The 23656-nt window shown below is 49.6% G+C and overlaps 1 protein-coding gene and 1 pseudogene across 2 annotated transcripts; one reads left to right on the forward strand and one right to left on the reverse strand.

Annotated features, from left to right (window-relative positions):
• Positions 1–5352: 5352 nt before the first annotated feature.
• Positions 5353–11502, reverse strand: LOC137315717 (zinc finger protein 229-like; annotated as a pseudogene).
• A 3591-nt stretch (positions 11503–15093) lies between these two features.
• Positions 15094–22378, forward strand: LOC137315701 (zinc finger protein 551-like). 2 transcript variants are annotated; one of them, XM_067980214.1, is made up of 2 exons: positions 15094–15151; positions 20682–22378. In XM_067980214.1, the coding sequence occupies exon 2, from the start codon at positions 21441–21443 to the stop codon at positions 22269–22271; it is 831 nt and encodes a 276-aa protein (XP_067836315.1). In that variant the 5' UTR covers positions 15094–15151; positions 20682–21440; the 3' UTR covers positions 22272–22378. The 2 variants fall into 2 exon arrangements, with proteins under 2 accessions (XP_067836315.1, XP_067836314.1); XM_067980213.1 differs by having other exon boundaries at positions 15109–15432.
• The last annotated feature ends 1278 nt before the right edge of the window (positions 22379–23656 follow it).

Genomic DNA, 23656 nt, shown 5'->3' on the forward strand with positions numbered 1-23656 from the left:
TTATGTGGAGAGTCTGGAGAACCTGGGATTGTTCTTCAGAGAAGAATAAGGGGAGATTTAATAGAGGTGTTGAAAATTTTGAGGGGTTTTGATGGAGGAAATAAGGAGAAACTGTTTCCACTGCCAGGAGGGTCGGTAACCAGAGGATACAGATTGAAGATAATTGGCAAAATAAGCTGAGGGGAGATGAGGAGAATATTTTAATGCCCATAGTTGTTATGATCTGGAATGCACTGCCTGAAATGGTGGTGGATGCAGATTCAATTGTAACTTTCAATGGGAATTGGATAAATACTTGAAGGGGGAAGATTTGCAGGGCTATTTGGAAAGAGCCGGGGAGTGGCACTAATTGGAGAGCTCTTTCACAGAGCCGGAACATGAACGATGGGCCAAATGGCCTCCTTTTGTGCTGTAATACTGGAATAGATACTGTTCTCTGCAGCTGCAACCGGGAGTCCCGAGGGCTGTGTTGCCTGCCCGGTACAAGGGTTAAGGACATCTCCTCGCGACTGGAGAAGAACTTGATGCAGGAGGGGGAGGATCCAGTTGTTGTGATCCACGTAGGAACCAACGACACAGGTAGAACTAGGAATGAGGTTCTGCTGAGGGAGTTTGAGGAGCGAGGGTCCAAATTAAAAACCAGAACCTCAAAGATAATAATCTCTGGATTACTACCTGAGCCACACGCAAATTGGCATTGGGACAGATTAGACGGTTAAATGGGTGAGTGAAAGGTTGGTGTGGGAGACAGGGGTTTCGATTCATGGGGCACTGGCACCAGTACTGGGGAAAGAGGGAGCAGTTCCATTGGGATTGGCTCCACATAAACCGGGCTGGGACCAGTGTCCTGGCGAATCGAATAACTGGGCGGTAGATAGCGGGGGAGGGTTCAGGTAAGGGTAAATTTATAATCGAAAGAGAAAAGTCAAGGCTGTAGAGCAGAGTAGCGATTTGGGTAAAAACCAGCAGAGTCTGTCAGGAAGGGACAGAGAGTATAACAAAGGTAATAGGGTATTAGTGGCTAAAGTCACATCAGGGAAAATAGTAAAAAGTTCAAATTAAAGGCACTTTATCTGAATGCACGAAGCATTCGTAACAAGATAGATGAATTAATGGCACAAATAGAGAGAAATGGGTTTGAACTCGTCGCCATCACTGAGACGTGGTTACAGGGTGACCAAGGTTGGGAACTAAATATTCCAGGGTACTTGACTTTTAGAAAAGATCGGCAAATTGGGAAAGGAGCAGTGAAGGGGAGGGAGGAGGGTTTGGGGAGAGGGATCGGGGGGGAGAGGGGGATGTGGGGAGAGGGAGGACCCCTGATAATAAAGGATGAGGGAAAGACAGCAATGAGAAAGGATCTTCGCTCAGAAAATCAGAATGTGGAATCAGTCAGGGTGGAGCTAAGAAATAACAAGGGGCAGAAAACACTGGAGGGAGTAGTTTACAGGTCCCCAAACAGAAGTTATAGTGTTGGACAGAGTATAAATCAGGAAATTAGAGGAGCTTGTAACAAGGGTAATACAATAATCGTGGGGACTTTAATCTTCATATGGACCGGGCAAAGGAAATTGGTAAAAGTAGTTTGGAGGACGAGCTCATGGAATTTATTCGAGACAGTGTTCGAGAACAATATGTCGAGGAACCAAAGAGGGAACAGGTTATTTTAGATCTAGTATTGTGTGATGGGACATGGTTAATTAGTAATCTTATAATTAAGGATCCTCTGGGGAACAGTGATCATAATATGATAGAATTTCATATTGAGTTTGAGAGTGATGTCGTTAATTCCGAAACTATGGTGTTAAATTTAAACAAAGCCAACTCCGTAGGTATGAGGGCGAGTTGGCTAAGGTAGATTGGGAAATTAGATTAAAAGATATGATGGTAGATAAGTAATGGTGAACATTTAAAGAACAATTCATAATTCTCAACAAATATCCCTTGAGGAATAAAAACTCTGTGTAAAATGATCCATCCCTGGCTAACTAGAGAAGTTAAGGACAGTAGTAGATTAAAAGAAGAGACTTACAATGTTACCAAAAAGAGTTGTCAGCCTGAGTATTGGGAGGGTTTGAGAAACCAACAAAGGATGACCAAGAAATTGATAAAGAGGGAGAAAATAGAATCTGCGTTCAAACTAGCAAGAAATATAAAGACAGATTGTAAGAGCTTCTACAGGATGTAAAAAGGAAGAGATTAGCAAAAATAAACGTGTGTCCCTTCGAGGCTGAGACAGGAGAAATTATAATGGGGAATAAAGACATGGCAGAGACATTAAACAAATATATTTTATCTGTCTTCATAGTAGAAGACACGAAAAACATACTGTAAATAGTGAGGAACCAAGGGTCTAATGAGAGTGAGGAACTTAAAGTAATTAATATTAGTAAAGAAAAAGTACTGGAGAAATTAATGGGACTAAAAGCCGTCAAATCCCCTGGACCTAATGGCCGACGTCCTTGGGTTTTCAAAGAGATGGCTGCAGAGATAGTGGATGCATTGGTTCTGATCTTCCAGAATTCCCTAGATTCTAAAATGATCCCCATGGATTGGAAGGTAGCAAATGTAACCCCGTTATTCAAGAAAGGTGGGAGAGAGTAAACAGCGAACGACAGGCCAGTTAGCCTGACATCCGTAGTGGGGAAAATGCTAGAATCTATTATTAAGGACGTAGTAACAGCGCATTTAAAAAATCATGATGTGATTAGGCAGAGTCAGCACAGTTTTACGAAAGGGAAGTCGTGTGTTTTTGAGGCTGTAACTAGCAGGGATGATAAAGGGGAACCAGTGGATATAGAATATTTTAATTTTCAAAAGGCATTCCATGAGGTGCCACATAAGAGGTTGTTACATAAGGTTAGGGCTCATGTGATTGGGGGTAATATATTTGCATGGATTGAGGATTGGTTAATGGACAGAAAACAGAGGGTGAGGATAAAAGGGTCATTTTCAGGTTGTCAGGCTGTAACGAGTGGGGTACCGCAAGGATCGGTGCTTGGGCCTCAGCTATTTACAATCTATATCAATGACTTAGATGAGGGGACTGAGTGTAATGTATCCAAGTTTGCTGATGATACAAAGCTAGGTGGGAAAGTAAGCTGTGAGGAGGACACAAAGAGGCTGCAAAGGGATATAGACAGGTTAAGTGAGTGGGCAAGAAGGTGGCAGATGTTAGAAAGAATAGAAATACAGGTTAATTTTTTAAAAGTGAGAGACTAAGAACTGTTGTTATTCAGAGGGATTTGGGTGTCCTTATACACGAATCACAGAAAGTTAACATGCAGGTACAGCAAGCAATTAGAAAGGCAAATGGTATATTAGCCTTTGTTGCAAGGGGGTTGGAGTATAAGAGTAAGGAGGTCTTGCTGAAATTATATCGGGCTGTGGTGAGACCTCACCTGGAGTACTGTGTCCAGTTTTGGTCTCCTTACCTAAGGAAGGATATACTTGTCTTAGAGGCGGTGCAACAAAGGTTCACAAGATTAATTCCTGGGATGAGAGGGTTGTCCTATGAGGAGAGATTGAGTAGAATGGGCCTATACTCTCTGGAGTTTCGGAGAATGAGGGGTGATCTCATTGAAATGTATAAAATTCTTTGCGGGCTTGACAGGGTAGATGATGAGAGGTTGTTTCCCCTGGCTGGAGGGTTTGGAACTAGCGGTCATAGTCTCAGGATAAGGGGTCGGCCATTTAGGACTGAGACGAGGAAGAATTTCTTCACTCAGAGGGTTGTGAATCTTTGGAATTCTCTACCCAAAGGACTGTGGATGCTCAGTCGTTGAGTATATTCAAGACTGAGATCGATAGATTTTTGGAATCTCGAGGAATCAAGGGATATGCGGATCGGGCGGGAAAGTGGATTTGAGTTTGAAGATCAGCCATGATCTTATTGAATGGCGGAGCAGGCTCGAGGGGCCATATGGCCGACTCCTGCTCCTATTCCTGACTTTCTTAAACAAAATAACAGATGGTGTAATGAATGTTGATTTTAGAGAGTAAGGATGGAGGGAGGAGAGAGAGTGTGTTGAATGGGGAATTTACAGCTTCGGAGGGGACAGAATTTTCGACAGAAGCAACAACAACTTGTATTTATACAGAGCATTTAACGAAGTAAAACATCCCAAGGTGCTTCACAGGAGTGAAATCAAATCAAATTTGATAATGGAATTTGAAACTGGAGACAAGAAACTAGAATTGTCTGTGCTGAAATTCTATCCTGTAATTAAAGTAGGAACTTTGGTAAACTCCTTTTACAGGATATTAGAAGGGGAGGATTTACAGATGGGAAACTGAAACCAAACATCACGTCAAGGTCTGACAGTCACTCGATTCATCAGGACCTGAATATCATCGGCCTTTGGATGTGGAAGGAAGAATCACCAATCACAGTGGTGAGGAACTGTACACGTGTTCTGTGTGTGAACATCCTTTGGCAGATGGAATATAATGTGGGAAAATGTGAAGTCGTCCACTTTGTGTATTAAATGAAACAGGTGGGGAAATTACAGAAACATTAGTCATAGTTTCCCAAAGCTCTCTGGACTCGGGAATTGTGCCTTTGGATGTGAAAATATCACTCCAATATTTAAGAAAGGAGGAAGAGAGAGAAAAGGAAACGACAGATCTGTCAGTTTAACGTCAGGAGTGGGGAAGTTACTGGAATCTATCACCAGAGACAGAATGATTGAGGACTTGAACAAGTCTGAGCTGATCAAAGAGAGTCAGCGTGGATTTGTGAAGGGTGGGTCATGTCTGACTAATCTAGATGAATTTTTTGAGGTCACTAACAGGCTGGACAGGGAGTGTCGATGGACATTGTCTGTGTGGACTTCCAGAAGGCATTTGATAAGATTCAGCACAAGAGATTATTCGCAAAAATAAAAGTGCACAAAATTGAAAGTGACCTTGTGACTTGTGTTGGGAGGTGGGAGACAGAGAGTGGGGATAAAGGGAACGTTCTTTGATTGGTGGGATGTGACAAGTGGTGTTCCCCAGGGATCTGGACTGGGGTCTCAGCTTTTCACCATATTTATCAATAACTTGGATGAAGGAAGAGAGAGTTTTATATCCAAGTTTGCAGATGACACTAAGTTAGGAGACACAGTAAGTTGTGTGGATGGGAGCAGGAAGTTACAAAGGGACAGATTAAGTGAGTGGACAAAACTGTGGCAGATGGAGTTCAGTGTGGGGAAGTGTGAGATCATCCACTTTGGATACAAGGAAACATTGGAGTATTTTCTTAAAGTGAGAGACTGGGAACTGTGGAGGAGCAAAAGGATTTGGGGGTCTGTGTGCACAAATCACTAAAAGCTAGTGCCCAGATACAAAAAGTAATCACAAAGACTAATGGAATGTTGGCCTTTATCTCGAGGGCTGGAATACAAAGGGGAGGAATTTATGCTTCAGTTCCACAGAGCCTCGGTCAGAGCCCCTCTGGAGTACATATATCCAGAATATTAAACTTCAGCCCAGTTCTGAGGGTTATTTACATCAGAAACAAACCCCAACTGTCAGAATGAATATGGTTCAGTCCTGGATGTGATTAACAGCAGAATGCAACCCCCGCATCACAGGTGAACTCGCTGGTGTGTCAGAAGGTGGGATGAACGAGTGAATCCCTTCCCACACACGGAGCAGGTGAACGGCCTCGCCCCAGTGTGAACTCGCTGGTGTTGCAGCAGGTGTGACGACTGAGTGAATCCCTTCCCACACACGGAGCAGGTGAACGGGCTCTCCCCAGTGTGAGTACGTTGGTGTCTCAGCAGGTTGGATGAACAAGTGAATCCCTTCCCACACACGGAGCAGGTGAACGGCCTCTCCCCAGTGTGAACTTGCCGGTGTTGCAGCAGCTTGGAAGACTCAGTGAATCCCTTCCCACACACGGAGCAGGTGAACGGCCTCTCCCTAGTGTGAACTTGCTGGTGTTGCAGCAGCTTGGAAGACTCAGTGAATCCCTTCCCACACACGGAGCAGGTGAACGGCCTCTCCCCAGTGTGAATTCGCTGGTGTGTCAGCAGGTGGGATGATTTAATTAATCCCTTCCCACACACGGAGCAGGTGAACAGCCTTTCCCCAGTGTGACTGCGTTGATGAGTTTCCAGGTGGGATGGGTAATTGAATCCCTTCCCACACACTGAGCAGGTGAACGGCATCTCCCCAGTGTGACTGCGTCGATGAGATGCGAGCCGGGAGGGGTAATTGAATCCCTTCCCACAGTCCCCACATTTCCACCATTTCTCCATGAGCCGGGTGTCCTTGTGTCTCTCCAGGTTGGACGATCAGTTGAAGCCTCGTCCACACACAGAACACGTGGACGGTTTCTCCCCGCTGTGAATGGTGCGATGTTTTTTCAGACTGTGTGGCTGGTTAAAGCTCTTTCCACAGTCAGTGCACTGGAACACTCTCACTCGGGTCTGAGAGTCTCGGTGATTTTCCACTCACACTGATGTTTGAAATCTTTTCCCACAGACAGAACAGACAAACATTTCTCCTTCCACATTCAAAGGTCGATGATGTTCAGGACCTGATGAATCGAGGGACTCTGTCAGATTTTGACGAGATGTTTGGTTTGAGTTTCCCGTCTGCAAATCCTCCCCTTCCAACACCCTGTAAAAGGAGTTTACAAAAGTCCTCACTGTAAATACAGGATAGAAATTCAGAACAGAAAATTCTAGTTTCGATGGAACATTCTTCCCGCTCATTCCCCCAGACTGTAAATCCCCGTCCCACACACTCTCCCTCCTCCCTGTGCTGAAATCCAAACCCATCGCACCATCTCCATCATTTCTTCCCTCCACTCCCAGTTTCCTCCCTCCCTCTACTCTGGTCGGGTTCAGTTCTCCACCGGGAGCAGAGTGAGAGGAAAATAAATGAGGCACAGGGACCCTGAAGCCCCGCCCACTATTTGTTCACAGTCACAGGGACCCTGAAGCCCCGCCCACTATTTGTTCACAGTCACTGGGACCCTGAAGCCCCGCCCACTCTTTGTTCCCAGTCACAGGGACCCTGAAGCCCCGCCCACTCTTTGTTCACAGTCAATGGGACCCTGAAGCCCCGCCCACTCTTTGTTCCCAGTCACTGGGACCCTGAAGCCCCGCCCACTCTTTGTTCACAGTCACTGGGACCCTGAAGCCCCGCCCACTCTTTGTTCCTGGTCACTGGGACCATGAAGCCCCGCCCACTCTTTGTTCACAGTCACTGGGACCCTGAGGCCCCGCCCACTCTTTGTTCCTGGTCACTGGGAACCTGAAGCCCCGCCCACTCTTTGTTCACAGTCACTGGGACCCTGAAGCCCCGCCCACTCTTTGTTCCCAGTCACTGGGACCCTGAAGCCCCGCCCACTCTTTGTTCCTGGTCACTGGGACCCTGAAGCCCCACCCACTCTTTGTTCCTGGTCACAGGGACCCTGAAGCCCCGCCCACTCTTTGTTCACCGTCACAGGGACCCGGAAGCCCCGCCCACTCTTTGTTCCCAGTCACTGGGACCCTGAAGCCGCGCCCACTCTTTGTCCCCACTGACTGGGACCCTGCAGCCCCGCCCACTCTTTGTTCCTGGTCACAGGGACGCTGAAGTCCCGCGCACTCTTTGTTCACCGTCACAGGGACCCTGAAGCCCCGCCCACTCTTTGTTCCCAGTCACTGGGACCCTGAAGCCCCGCCCACTCTTTGTTCCCAGTCACTGGGACCCTGAAGCCCCGCCCACTCTTTGTTCCCGGTCACTGGGATCCTGAAGCCCCGCCCACTCTTTGTCCCCACTGACTGGGACCCTGAAGCCCCGCCCACTCGTTGTCCCCACTCACGGGGACCCTGAAGCCCCGCCCACCCTTTGTTCCCAGTCACTGGGACCCTGAAGCCCCGCCCACTCTTTGTTCCCTGTCACAGGGACCCTGAAGCCCCGCCCACTCTTTGTTCCCAGTCACTGGGACCCTGAAGCGCCGCCCACTCTTTGTTCACAGTCACAGGGACCCTGAAGCCCCGCCCACTCTTTGTTCACAGGCACAGGGACCCTGAAGCCCCGCCCACTCTTTGTTCACAGGCACAGGGACCCTGATGCCCCGCCCACTCTTCGTTCACAGGCACAGGGACCCTGAAGCCCCGCCCACTCTTTGTTCCTCATCACTGTGACCCTGAAGCCCCGCCCACCCTTTGTTGCTGGTCACTGGGACCCTGAAGCCCCGCCCACTTTGTCACCGGTCACTGGGACCCTGAAACCCCGCCCACTCGTGAACAAAGATGGCCGCGCATGCGCCGTGATCCCTTACTTCTCTGACCAAGATGGCGGCCAGTTCCCCGCTCACCCGGGCGGCCGCCGGTCGGGCCTGTCACCGCGGTGTAAACACGGGGCCTGTGGGCTCTTATTCGGGGCCTGAGGCCTGCACCGGGTGTTTATGAAGCTTCCCTGCCCACCCATGGGTCCAATTCCTCTTCCGCGCCCACCGTCTCCTACCGGATCCCAACCCGCCTGTTCCCTCAGTCCGTCGCCACCACTCGCACCGCGCATGCTCAGAGCACAGCCCAGTCCCGCGCCTGCGCACTGGGCTCCTATAGTCACTGACAGGGCACTTTCTGGGCCGCGGGGGATTCTGGGTAAACTCTCCGCCATTGAAGGTCTGAATCGGTGAACAGAAATTTCGTCATCGCATCGAGATTGGGGCCGGAGGGACAATAAACATTAAACAAAATCAATCAATAAATTATACAGAAACCCGAGTGCCCGGGCCCTCAGACAGGGAGCGAAGTTCACCGGTCGCCACTTTTCCTTCACCACCTCGCACCTCAGGCCCCGCCCAGTCTGGTTCAATTGATCAATGTTTTCCAACTGTGTTTTCCAACTCGAGTTCAGGCCTGTCATTCTGAGAGAAACTTCGAGGCCTCATTTTTTCTGTGTGCTGTGAGGACCGATATCGTTCATCTTGATCTATTTCTAGTTTAATAAGTTTTGCTGAATGTGGCCCAGGCTAAGTGTCAGGAGATCGGATCAGGCCCACCATAGAAAATGATTTTGAACCCCCTGAGATAGACAATGTGAACCGGATTATCCTCATCCACTGACCCAGCAACTTCTTCAAAAAACACCCCTGAGACAGACAATGTGAACCGGATTTTCCTCATCCACTGACCCAGCAACATCTTCAAAAAACACCCCTGAGACAGACAATGTGAACCGGATTTTCCTCATCCACTGACCCAGCAACTTCTTCAAAAAACACCCCGGAGATAGACAATGTGAACCGGATTATCCTCATCCACTGACCCAGCAACATCTTCAAAAAACACCCCTGAGACAGACAATGTGAACCGGATTTTCCTCATCCACTGACCCAGCAACTTCTTCAAAAAACACCCCGGAGATAGACAATGTGAACCGGATTATCCTCATCCACTGACCCAGCAACTTCTTCAAAAAACACCCCTGAGACAGACAATGTGAACCGGATTATCCTCATCCAGTGACCCAGCAACTTCTTCAAAAAACTCCCGAGATAGACACTGCATGAAAGCATGGGGGAATCAGAGTCAATTCTAATTTTCAAAAGGGAATTGGATAAATACTTGAATAGGATAAATTTGCAGGATAAAGGCCATGAGCATGGGACCAATTGGATAGCTCTTTCTTAAAGCTATCACAGGCATGATGGGCCTTATGGCCTCCTTCTGTGCTGTATCATTCAATGATTCTATGATAAAGGGCCAGACACTGCTTCATCCTTCACTAACAGGGTCCCTATTAACAGTCGCTCCCTTCTGTATTCAGTGCAGTGAATGGAAACCTGTCTATTTTAGTGAGTTCAGCCTTTCTAAAATCTCTCACAATTTTTGAAGATCCATTTGACTCACTTGTTTCATTTTGAAAGACTTCTGATTTTTCCACTGTGTGTCGATGGTTTTGTTCAAAGGTGGAATGACATTTGTTTCAAAATATTCTGTTCTAACCCCCGGCCCAGTTTAAAACCCTCTGCACTACTGACCAGGAAGATCACAAGTCCAATCCTTGATCTCAGCCAAGGCAGCAGTTCAGGGGCTGGAATTGGCCTCAGTACCACTGGGCTAAATAAGAGTAAACCTGCTCTCGATGGAGATCCAGTGACCTCAACTGGGAAATTTATGGATGTCACTTGAGGGCAGGACTGGACTCGACCGTGATGCCTACCACAGTGGATAATCCTGCTGTCACTCACTGTGTGGGCTCATGTATAAATGTTCCCTTACTGTTAGATTATTAACGAAGTCTGGCTCATTACTCATTGCTGAATCTAGTTCACCCTCCTTCAAACCTACTTCTTTGACCAAGCTTTTGCTCACCTGTCCTACTATCTCCTTATGTGGTTCAGTGTCAAATTTTGTTTGTTAATCACTCCTGTGAAGAGCCTTGGGACGTTTTACTACGTTAACGGCGCTGGATAAATTGATCAATAAAACAGGGAACTCTTGGAAACACACTGCAGGTCCTTCTTTATCTGGACAGCAAATCACTGCTGTTGTGTTGAACCAGCAGTTCACATAAGAACATAAGAAATAGGAGCAGGAGTCGGCCATACGGCCCCTCGAGCCTGCTCCACCATTCAATAAGATCATGGCTGATCTTCTGCCTCATTTAACATGTACCCAGAATATTAAACTCCAGCCCAGTTATCGGGGTTATTAACATCAGAAACAAACCCCAACTGTCAGAATGAACATGGTTCAATCCTGGATGTGATTAACAGCAGCAATAACAGCAGAATCCAACCCCGGAAGTCACAGGTGAACTCGCTGGTGTCTCAGCAGGTTGGATGAATGAGTGAATCCCTTCCCACACACGGAGCAGGTGAACGGCCTCTCCCCAGTGTGAACTCGCTGGTGTGTCAGAAGGTGGGATGAACGAGTGAATCCCTACCCACACACGGAGCAGGTGAACGGCCTCTCCTCAGTGTGAGTGCGTCGATGATGTGTCAGCAGTTCCCATTTGCTCTTAAAGCTCTTCCCACAGTCAGAACATTTAAAAGGTCTCTTATCAGTGTGAACAAGTTGGTGTGTCAGTAGGTGCTGTGACTGAATGAATCCATTTCCACACATGGAGCAGGTGAACGGTCTCTCCCCAGTGTGAGCACGCTGGTGGGCAATGAGAGTGGATGACTGCCTGAACCTCTTCCCGCAGTGAGAGCAACTGAACGGTCTCTCGTCAGTGTGAATTCGCTGGTGTCTAATCAGTCCCTCCGAGCTTTTAAACCTGTTCCCACAGTCAGAGCATTAAAAAAGGTCTCTCCGCAGTGTGAATATGCTGGTGTGTTCGGAGGGCGGATGACTGAGTGAATCCCTTCCCACACAGAGAGCAAGTGAACGGCCTCTCCCCAGTGTGACTGTTTCGATGAGTTTCCAGCTGGGACGGATAATTGAATCCCTTCCCACACAGAGAGCAGGTGAACGGCCTCTCCCCAGTGTGACTGCGTCGATGAGTTTCGAGCTGGGAGGGGTAACTGAACCCCTTCCCACAGTCCCCACATTTCCACGGTTTCTCCATGGTCCGGGTGTCCTTGTGTCTCTCCAGGTTGGACGATCAGTTGAAGCTTCGTCCACACACAGAACACGTGGACGGTTTCTCCCCGCTGTGAATGGTGTGATGTTTTTTCAGGCTATGTAACTGGTTAAAGCTCTTTCCACAGTCAGTGCACTGGAACACTCTCACTCGGGTCTGGGAGTTTCGGTGATTTTCCAGTCACACTGATGTTTGAAATCTTCTCCCACAGACAGAACAGACAAACATTTCTCCTTCCACATTCAAAGGCTGATGATATTCAGGTCCTGATGAATCGAGTGACTCTGTCAGATCTTGACGTGATGTTTGGTTTGAGTTTCCCGTCTGCAAATCCTCCCCTTCTAATCCCCTGTAAAAGGAGTTTACAAAAGTCATCACTGTAAATACAGGATAGAAATTCAGAACAGACAATTCTAGTTTTTCTGGATCATTTTTTCATCTTTTGAGCCTCAAAAGCTGTAAATCCCCGTCCCACACACTCTCCCTCCTCCCTGTGCTGAAATCTGAACCCATTGCACCATCTCCGACATTTTTTCCTCTGCTCTGCTGGGTTCAGTTCCACACCCACTGGTTCCCCTCTCTCTCCTCCCCTGAAGATGCTGACTCTGACTGGGTTCAGTTCCACACTCACTGGTTCCCCTCTCTCTCCTCCCCTGAAGGTGCTGACTGTCCTTCCCATATCCTAACTCGCACCAAGTCCCATTCACCCATCACCCTTGTGCTCACTGACCTACAGTGACTCCCGGTCCAGCAACGCCTCATATTTAAATTCCTCATCCTTGTGTCCAAATCCATCAATGGCCCTTGACCCTCCCAATCTCTGTAACCTCCTCCATGGCCCTCGCCCCTCCCCTATCTCTGTAACCTTCTCCAGCCCTCCGACCCTCCCCTATCTCTGTAACCTCCTCCAGCCCTCCGACCCTCCCCTATCTCTGTCACCTCCTCCAGCCCTCCGACCCTCCCCTATCTCTATCACCTCATCCAGCCCTCCGACCCTCCCCTATCTCTGTAACCTCTTCCAGCCCTCCCCTATCTCTTTAACCTTCTCCAGCCCTCCGCCCCTCCCCTATCTCTGTAACCTCCTCCGACCCTCCCCTATCTCTGTAACCTCCTCCAGCCCTCCGACCCTCCCAGATCTCTGCTCTCCTCCAATTCCGGCCTCTTGCTCCTCCCCCATTCCCTTCGCCCCACCATTGGGGGCCGTGCCTTCAGCTGTCTGAGCCCCAAGCTCTGGAATTCCCTCCCTGAACCTCTCCCCCTCTCTCTCCTCCTTCAATCCTCCCTCTTTGACCCAGCTTTCGGTGCCCTGTCCTAATCTCTCCTCATTCCTCTCTTCCCGCTCCTGTGAACCCTCTTGACCCATTTTGCTCCGTTAAAGGCGCGATAGAAATGCAAGTTGTTGTTGACTGTGCGGGTTCAGTTCGAGCGGAGATTGCGTCGGGCCCGATCCCGGGAAGCGGCGGGTAGTGGAGGGGGGATGATGCCGCCTGTTTTCTCTCGGGTCCTGGGCCCTACACTCGGTGTTTCTGGGCCCTGTGATCCCCGCCCTTTATTAACCCGCTCTCTCCACACCTCCTCTGACCTGCTCGAACCGCGCTCTCTGCCTCAGACCCTTCGGGCCGCGCATGCTCAGCTCACACTGACCAACAATCAGCCTCTCCTGCGCCGGCGCACTGGGCTCCTCTCAGATCGATAGGGGACATTCCGGCGCGCGGTGCAGTCTGGGGACGGACAGCCGCCATTGGAGCTCCGATCCGACCCTCAGTTTCTCTGATGGGACTGAGATTGGGGGCGGGGGAAAAGCGCTTTTGGAGCAGCGGAGGGCGGAGCGGAAATAATAAAAATAAAATAAAATAAAAATAAACCCGAGAGCCCGGGTCACGCTGGGTAATGGAGACCGCCATTAAACCGTCAGAAACACTCACAGCGCAGGCGCGCACCGCCTCGCCTCGAAAAAACTTTGGGAAATGTATTTTTCCCCAAATCTGTTAATAATTTAGTCTCATTACACATTGGAACTGACGGGCTGGATTGATGTTTATTTTCCAATTGCAGCTCAGGACCTTCAATCCCAGCGTCAACCCGGAGCAAATGCGCTCCCGACCAATAGGAAGAGCGGAGAGGGACTGGAGGACCGAGCGGGCGGTTGGTCCTCCAACCAATTGGAGTGTGTGAGGGGTGGGACTTGCGGCGGAGGGTCTGAGCCCGGATCTCGCTCCGTGTCTGGATCTCTGCCGAATTTTTGAAACTTGATTCATCTCAAGATAAAACTCCAGAAGAAAACTGGACCTTTCAGTTGTGGCTTTAAACAGATGAAACCCTGTGGTGTCGAGCAAACAGTTCAACATTTGTTAGTAAAATGACTCTGATGAAGTAATGGAGAGCCATGTATCCAAGTTTGCTGATGACACTGAGTAAAGAGGCACAGTAAATAGTGCAGATGGGAGCAGAAAGTTGCAAGGGGGCAATAATAGATTCAGTGAGTGGTCAAAACGGTGGCAGGTGGAGTTGAATGTGGGGAAATGTGAATTCACCCACTTTGAACCTAAGACAGAGATCAGAGTATTTACCAAACGGCAAGCAGCGAGAAACTGTGGAGGAGCAGAGAGATTTCGGGGTCCAAGTACCGAAATCACTAAAAGCTAGTGGACAGTTACAAAAAATAATTTTAAAGGCTAAAGGAATGTTGGCCTTCATCTCAAGGGGGCTGGAATATAAAGGGGTGGAAGTGATGTTACAGTTGTACAGAGCTCTGGTTAAACCCCATCTGGAGACTGCCTTCAGTTCTGGGCACTGCACCTCAGGGAGGATATACTGGCCTTGGAAGGGGTGCAGCACAGATTCACCAGAGTGATACTGACAGATTGCATGGACTGGGCTTGTTTTGAGTGGAGCTTGGAAGATTAAGGGGTGATCTAATCGAGGTGATTGAAGGATTTGATAGGGCAGATAGAGAGAAACTACTTCCTCTGGTGGGGGAGTCCAGAACAAGGGGGCATAACCTTAAAATTAGAGCGAGGCCATTCAGGGGCGATGTCAGGAATCACTTCTTCGCACAAAGGGCAGTGGAAATCTGGAACTCTCTCCCTGAGAGCAGTCGAGGCTGGGGGTCAAGTGAAAATTTCAGATCTGAGATTGATAGATTTTTGATAGGCGAGGGTATTAAAGGTTATGGTACCAAGGCGGGTAGATGGAGTTAAGGTACAGATCAGATATGATACAATTAAATGGCGGAACAGGTTGGAGGGGCTGAATGGCCTCCTCCTGTTCATAATGATTAAATGTTCCTAATCTCTGCACTAATTACAGAACGGACCGATTGTTAATAGGAGCTCCGTTAATGAAATCCCCTGACATTCAAAGAGAAACGGGACTGTCCCTTTAACTATAAACAAAGGGGAGTGCCTGTCCCTTTAAATATCTGCCCCATTCCCACAGGCAGTGGGAGGAGGAACAGCGCGCGGTCTCATTCCGCCCAAAACCAGAGGGGCCTCGCGCGAGGGAGCAGCTCCATGAGGGGGCGGGGCCAGTGGGTGAGGGCGGGGCCTCGGCTCTGACGTCACCAGGATCCCAGCGCGCAGGCGCGAGAAAGGGTCCGCGCGGTCGCCAGACGGAGTCGGAGGTTCGGGAGTCGGTAGGCGGGGGGCCGGGACAGGACACTGAGAAACCGGGCGGAGGCCGCGCCCCACGGCTTATAAACATGGAGCGGGGCCGCAGGACCCGAGTCGGATCCTCTGATCCCGAGTGTGAGCAGCCGGACGGCAACTGCGGGATTTCTCCCCGGAGACAGGCCGGGTTACCGGGGGAACCGGCCGCCATCTTAGTACAGGAGGAGGGAGCGTCACTGCGCATGCGTGGCCATCTTGGTACAAGATGTGCTAGCGTCACGGCGCATGCGCGGCCACCTTGGTACAGGTACAGAGTGGGCGGGGCTTCAGGATATTTCACTCAGAATCTCAACCCGTGATGTACCTGCCCCGGGAGTGTTTGATCCGACAGTGTCGAGGGAGCTTTACTCTGTATCTAACCCGTGCTGTACCTGCCCTGGGAGTGTTTGATCCGACAGTGTAGAGGGAGCTTTACTCTGTATCTAACCCGTGCTGTACCTGCCCCGGGAGTGTTTGATGGGACAGTGTAGAGGGAGCTTTACTCTGTATCCAACCCGTGCTGTACCTGCCCTGGGAGTGTTTGATGGGACAGTGTAGAGGGAGCTTTACTCTGTATCCAACCCGTGCTGTACCTGCCCTGGGAGTGTTTGATGGGACAGTGTAGAGGGAGCTTTACTCTATATCTAACCCGTGCTGTACCTGCCCCGGGAGTGTTTGATGGGACAGTGTAGAGGGAGCTTGACTCTGTATCTAACCCGTGCTGTCCCTGCCCTGGGAGTGTTTGATGGGACAGTGTAGAGGGAACTTTACTCTGTATCTAACCCGTGCTGTACCTGCCCCGGGAGTGTTTGATGGGACAGTGTAGAGGGAGCTTTACTCTGTATCTAACCCGTGCTGTCCCTGCCCTGGGAGTGTTTGATGGGACAGTGTAGAGGGAGCTTTACTCTGTATCTAACCCGTGCTGTACCTGCCCCGGGAGTGTTTGATGGGACAGTGCAGAGGGAGCTTTACTCTGTATCTAACCCGTGCTGTACCTGCCCTGGGAGTGTTTGATGGGACAGTGTAGAGGGAGCTTTACTCTGCATCTAACCCATGCTGTACCTGCCCTGGGAGTGTTTGATGGGACAGTGCAGAGGGAGCTTTACTCTGTACGTAACCCGTGCTGTACCTGCCCTGGGAGTGTTTGATGGGACAGTGTAGAGGGAGCTTTACTCTGTACGTAACCCGTGCTGTCCCTGCACTGGGAGTGTTTGATGGGACAGTGTAGAGGGAGCTTTACTCTGTGTCTAACCCGTGCTGTACCTGCCCCGGGAGTGTTTGATGGGACAGTGCAGAGGGAGCTTTACTCTGCACGTAACCCGTGCTGTACCTGCCCTGGGAGTGTTTGATGGGACAGTGTAGAGGGAGCTTTACTCTGTACCTAACCCGTGCTGTACCTGCCCTGGGAGTGTTTTGGACAATGTGGAGGGTGCTTTGCTCTGCATCTACCCCGTGCTGCACCTGTCCTGGCAGTGTGAGACGGCACATTGTCGAGGGAGCTTTACTCTGTATCTAACCCGTGCTGTACCTGCCCTGGGAGTGTTTGATGGGACAGTGTAGAGGGAGCTTTACTCTGTATCTAACCCGTGCTTTATCTGCCCTGGGAGTGTTTGATGGGACAGTGTCGAGGGAGCTTTACTCTGCATCTAACCCGTGCTGTACCTGCCCTGGGAGTGTTTGATGGGACAGTGGAGGGAGCTTTACTCTGTACGTAACCCGTGCTGTCACTGCCCTGGGAATGTTTGATGGGACAGTGTGGAGGGAGCTTTACTCGGTATCTAACCCGTGCTGTCCCTGCCCCGGGAGTGTTTGATGGGACAGTGTGGAGGGAGTTTTACCCAGAATCTCAACCCATGCTGTCCCTGCCCTGGGAGTGTTTGATGGGACAGTGCAGAGGGAGCTTTACCCTGTATCTAACCCATGCTGGACCTGCCCCGGGAGTGTTTTATGGGACAGTGTGGAGGGAGATTTACTCGGTATCTAACCCATGCTGTACCTGCCCCGGGAATGTTTGATGGGACAGTGTGGAGTGAGCTTTACCCTGTATCTAACCCGTGCTGTCCCTGCCCTTGGAGTGTTTGGTGGGACAATGTCGAGGGAGCTTTATTCTGTATCGAACCCGTGCTGAACCTTCCCCGGGAGTGTTTGATGAGACAGTGCAGAGGGAGCTTTACTCGGGATCTAACCCGTGCTGCACCTGCCCTGGGAGTGTTTTGGACAATGTGGAGGGTGCTTTGCTCTGCATCTACCCCGTGCTGCACCTGTCCTGGCAGTGTGAGACGGCACATTGTCGAGGGAGCTTTCCTCTGTATCGAACCCGTGCTGTACCTGCCCTGGGAGTGTTTGATGGGACAGTGTGGAGGGAGCTTTACTCTGTATCTAACCCGTGCTGTCCCTGCCCTGGGAGTGTTTGATGGGACAGTGTGGAGGGTGCTTTACTCTGTATCTAACCCGTGCTGTCCCTGCCCTGGGAGTGTTTGATGGGACATTGTCGAGGGAGCTTTATTCGGTATCTATTCCGTGCTGTCGCAGCCCTGGGAGTGTTTGATGGAACATTGCAGAGGGAACTTTGCACTCTATCTCACCTTATTGTACCTGCCCTGGGAGTGTTTGATGGGACAGTGCAGAGGGAACTTTACACTCCATCTCACCCGTGCTGTACCTGCCCCGGGAGTGTTTAGGACACTGTAGAGGGACCTTGACTCTGCACCTAACCCGTGCTGTACCTTCCCGGGACTGTTTGATGGGACAGTGTGGAGTGAGCTTTGCTCTGTATCTCACCCGTGCTGTAACTGCCCCGGGAGTGTTTGATGGGACAGTGCAGAGGGAGCATTACTCTGCACATAACCCGTGCAGTCCCTGCCCTGGGAGTGTTTGATGGGACTGTGTGGAGGGAGCTTTACTCTCTATCTAACCCGTGCTGTACCTGCCCTGGGAGTGTTTGATGGGACAGTGTAGAGGGAGCTTTACTCGGTATCTAACCCGTGCTGTACCTGCCCTGGGATTGTTTGATGGGACAGTGTAGAGGGAGCTTTACTCGGTATCTGACCAATGCTTTAACTGCCGCGGGAGTGTTTGATGGGACATTGTAGAGGGAGCTTAACCCTCTATCTAACCTGTGCTGTGTCTGCCCTGGGAGTGTTTGATGGGACAGTGTCAAGGGAGCTTTACCCTGTATCTAAACTGTGCTGTTCCTGCCCCGGGAGTGTTTAGGACACTGTAGAGGGACCTTGACTCTGCACCTAACCCGTGCTGTACCTTCCCGGGACTGTTTGATGGGACAGTGTGGAGTGAGCTTTGCTCTGTATCTCACCCGTGCTGTAACTTCCCCGGGAGTGTTTGATGGGACAGTGCAGAGGGAGCTTTACTCTGCACATAACCCGTGCAGTCCCTGCCCTGGGAGTGTTTGATGGGACAGTGTGGAGGGAGCTTTACTCTCTGTCTAACCCGTGCTGTACCTGCCCTGGGAGTGTTTGATGGGACAGTGTAGAGGGAGCTTTACTCGGTGTCTGACCAATGCTTACCCTGCCCTGGGAGTGTTTGATAGGACAGTGTCAAGGGAGCTTTACTCTCGATCTAACCTGTGCTGTCCCTGCCCTGGGAATGTTTGGGACAGTGCAGAGGGAGTTTTACTCTGTATCTAATCCGTGCTGTACCTGCCCTGGGAGTGTTTGGGACAGTGTGCAGCAATCAATAACCAATGATTAACACTATTCACCCCTATTTATTAAAATCTGTGATATAGTTTCTGAACACCTTCATCAACGGAGCCTCTCACTTTTCCTCTCCCTATTCTTCTTCCCAAAATGTATCACTTCACATTTCTCTGCATTAAATTTCATCTGCCATCTATCTGTCCAATTTATTATCCAGTGTCCGTGACACTGAAGTCACTTCCAGTCCTCTTCACAGTTCCCCACACTCCCTATCTTGGTGGCATTTGAATTATCTGGAGATTTTCATCTTGTGCCCGATATACCCGAGCCCAGTTCATTTCCCTGTATTGAGAAGAGCAATGGACCCAACACTGACCCTGGGGGACACCACTGTTGACACCCCTCCAGTCTGAACAATATCCATTATCCACGACTCTCTGTTTTCTGCCCTTTCCCCAACTTCCTGTCCACGCTGCCCCACTCCCTTCAATTCCGTGAACCTTAATTTTATCAACAAGCCTCCTGTGCGGCACCTTCTCAAACACCTTTAGACAATCCATCTACACAACACCCACTGAATTCCCTTGATCACCACACTGTGTTATTCCTCAAATAATCCCTGCTGTCTGTCCTGAATTCACCCATTTCACGAACAAATGTTGAAATGTTTGCTCCACCCCACAGGGTTCCATCTGTTTAAAGCCACACAGAGAGAGGTGGGAGAGGCCCATTGTTGGACAGTGTGAGCTGAGGGGTGGGAGAGGCCCATTGTTGGACAGTGTGAGCTGAGGGGTGGGAGAGGCCCATTGTTGGACAGTGTGAGCTGAGGGGTGGGAGAGGCCCATTGTTGGACAGTGTGAGCTGAGGGGTTGGAGAGTCCCATTGTTGGACAGTGTGAGCTGAGCAGGCGCAGGAGACGCAGACTTCAGTGAACACCGAGTGCCCCACAGACCCCAATATAAAACAGTGAACATTATCCCCCCCAGACCCCAATATAAAACAGTGAACATTATCCCCCCCAGACCCCAATATAAAACAGTGAACATTATCCCCCCCAGACCCCAATATAAAACAATGAACATTATCCCCCCAGACCCCAATATAAAACAGTGAACATTATCCCCCCCAGACCCCAATATAAAACAGTGAACATTATCCCCCCCAGACCCCAATATTAAACAGTGAACATTATCCCCCCCAGACCCCAATATAAAACAGTGAACATTATCCCCCCCAGACCCCAATATTAAACAGTGAACATTATCCCCCCCAGACCCCAATATCAAACAGTGAACATTATCCCCCCAGACCCCAATATAAAACAGTGAACATTATTCCCCCCAGACCCCAATATAAAATAGTGAACATTATCCGCCCCAGACCCCAATATAAAACAGTGAACATTATCCCCCCAAACCCCTCCCCCCAGACCCACATGACGACGGATCAGGGAACGTCTCTAAAGGAAGTTGGAATGGTAACTGGTCAGAGAGCGTCTCTTTGATAGAGAAATCGGGGTGTGTCAGTGAATATCAGAAGGAAAAATGGAGATGGGTCAAGGAGAGCCCATCACCAAAATTGGGAGATGTTGTGGAAGAGGGGGAGAGAACTTCACGGGGAGGGAGAGAGGGGAACCAGTGAGTGCAGAACTGAACCCAGTCAGAGTCAACACCTTCAGAGGGAGGGAGAGAAAACTCAGATGGAATGAAATATGTTGGGGATGGTGCGATGGGTTTGGATTTCAGCACAGGGAGGAGGGAGAGTGTGTGGGACGGGGATTTACAGTCTGGGGGAATGAGCGGGAAGAATATTCTGTCGAAACTAGAATTGTCTGTTCTGAATTTCTATCCTGTATTTACAGTGAGGACTTTTGTAAACTCCTTTTACACGGGATTGGAAGGTGAGGATTCACAGACGGGAAAATCAAACCAAACCTCAAGTCAATCTGACCGAGTCACTCGACTCATCAGGACCTGAATATCATCGGCCTTTGAATGTGGAAGGAGAAATGTTTGTCTGTTCTGTCTGTGGGAAAAGATTTCAAACATCAGTGTGACTGGAAAATCACTGAGTCACACACACCCGAGTGAGAGTGTTCCAGTGCACTGACTGTGGAAAGAGCTTTACCTGGTGACACAGCCTGAAAAAACATCGCACCATTTGCAGCGGGGAGAAACCGTCCACGTGTTCTGTGTGTGGACGAGGCTTCAACTGATCGTCCAACCTGGAGAGACACAAGGACACCCAGACCACGGAGAAACCATGGAAATGTGGGGACTGTGGGAAGGGGTTCAATTATCCATCCCAGCTGGAAACTCATCGACGCAGTCACACTGGGAAGAGGCCGTTTATCTGCTCCTCATATGGGAAGGGATTCACTCAGTCATCCACTCTGCTGAGACACCACCGATTTCAAACTGGGGAGAGGCCGTTCACCTGCTCCGTGTGTGGGAAAGGATTCACGTGCACATCCAGCCTCATTTCACACCAACTTGTTCACAGTGATAAGAGAAATTTTAAATGTTCTGACTGTGAGAAGAGGTTTAAAAGCAGGAATGCTCTACTGAGACACCAACGTACTCACACTGGGGAGAGACCGATTATCTGCTCCGTGTGTGGGATGGGATTCACTCAGTCATCCACCCTGCTGAGACACCAGCGAATTCACACCGGGGAGAGGCCGTTCACCTGCGCAGAGTGTGGGAAGGGATTCGCTCATTCAGCCGACTGGCTGAGGCACCAGCGAGTTCACACTGGGGAGAGACCGTTCACCTGCTCCGTTTGTGGGAAAGGATTCACTTGTTCATCCAGTCTCATTGAACACCAACTTGTTCACAGTGATAAGAGACCTTTAAAATGTTCTGACTGTGGGAAGAGCTTTAAAAGCAGGAATGCTCCACTGAGACACCAACGTACTCACACTGGGGAGAGGCCGTTTACTTGCTCCGCATGTGGGAAAGGATTCACTCGGTCATCCGCCCTGCTGATTCACCAGCGAGTTCACACTGGGGAGAGGCCGTTCACCTGCGCAGAGTGTGGGAAGGGATTCACTCAGTCATCCGCCCTGCTGATTCACCAGCGAGTTCACACTGGGGAGAGGCCGTTCACCTGCTCAGAGTGTGGGAAGGGATTCACTCAGTCATCCGCCCTGCTGATTCACCAGCGAGTTCACACGGGGGAGAGACCGTTCACCTGCTCTGTGTGTGGAAAGGGATTCACTTGTTCATCCAGTCTCATTGAACACCAACCTGTTCACACTGATAAGAGACCTTTTAAATGTTCTGACTGTGGGAAGAGCTTTAAAAGCACAAACGGACTGCTGACACACCAACCGTTCACCTGCTCTGTTTGTGGGAAGGGATTCACTCAGTCATCCAACCTGCAGTCACACCAGCGAGTTCACATGTTACCACAGGGGTTGGATTCTGCTGTTAATCACATCCAGGACTGAACCATGTTCATTCTGACAGTTGGGGTTTGTTTCTGATAATAACCCCTATAACTGGGCTGGAGTTTAATATTCTGTATCAGTCTCAAATAAATCAGCTTTCTTTTCAAGACAGTGTACCATTGTTTAAAAAGGGAGAAAGGGATAGACTGAGTAATTACAGGCCAGTCAGCCGAACCTCGGTGGTAGCCAAATGATTGGAAACAATTCTGAGGGACAATATTAATCGTCATTTAGAAAGGCACGGATTAATCAAGGACAGTCAGCATGGATTTGTTCAGGGAATGTCGTGTCTGACTAAGTTGATTGACTCTTATGAGGAGGTAACGAGGAGGGTCGATGAGGGCAACGCATTTGATGTAGTATCCATGGATTTTAGCAAGTCTTTTGACAAGGTCCCACATGGCAGACTGGTCAAAAAAGTTAAATCCCTTGGGATCAAAGGGAAAGTGGCCAGTCGGATCCAAAATTGGCTCAGTGGCAGGAAGCAAAGGGTGATGGTTGACAGATGTTTTTGCAACTGGAAGGCTGTTTCCAGTGGGGTTCCTCAAGGCTCACTATTGGTCCCTTGCTTTTTGTGGTATATATTAATGATTTGCACTTGAATGTGGAGGACTTGATCAAGAAGTTTGCAGATGATACATAAATTGGCCGTGTGCTTGGTAGTGAGGAGGAAAGCTGTTGACTGCAGGAAGATATCAATGGACTGGTCAGGTGGGCAGATAAGTGGCAAATAGAATTCAATCCAGAGAAGTGTGAGGTAATGCAATTGGGGAGAGCAAACAAGGCGAGTATCTGTCCATGACGGTATTGGTAGGAGTGACCACCGCACAGTCCTTGTGGAGCCAAGTCCCGTCTTCACACTGAGGACACCATCCAACGTGTTGTGTGGCACTGCCATCGTGCTAAATGGGATAGATTCAGAACAGATCTCGCTGCTCAAAACTGGGCATCCGTGAGGCGCTGTGGGCCATCAGCAGCAGCAGAATTGGAATCCAACACAATCTGTAACCTCATGGTGTTCATATTCCTCACTCGTATAAACATATGAATTAAGAGCAGGAGTAGGCCATTCGGCCCCTCGAGCCTGATCTGTCATTTGATAAGATCATGGCTGATCTGATTGTGACATCAACCCTACTTTCCCATCTACCTACTATAACATTTGACTCCCTTGATAATCAGGAATCTATCTAACTCGGCCTTAAACATATTCAATGACCCTGCCTCCCCCGCTCTCTGGGGAAGGGAGTTCCTCAGACTCACGACCTTCAGGGAAAAAAAATTCTCCTCATCTCCGTCTTCAATGGGAGACCCCTTATTTTTAAACTGTGGCCCCTAGTTCTAGTCTCTCCCACAAGGGGAAACATCCTCTCAGCATCTATCCC

The sequence above is a fragment of the Heptranchias perlo genome, unplaced genomic scaffold (assembly GCF_035084215.1).
Source record: "Heptranchias perlo isolate sHepPer1 unplaced genomic scaffold, sHepPer1.hap1 HAP1_SCAFFOLD_56, whole genome shotgun sequence".
NCBI classification, from domain to species: domain Eukaryota; kingdom Metazoa; phylum Chordata; class Chondrichthyes; order Hexanchiformes; family Hexanchidae; genus Heptranchias; species Heptranchias perlo.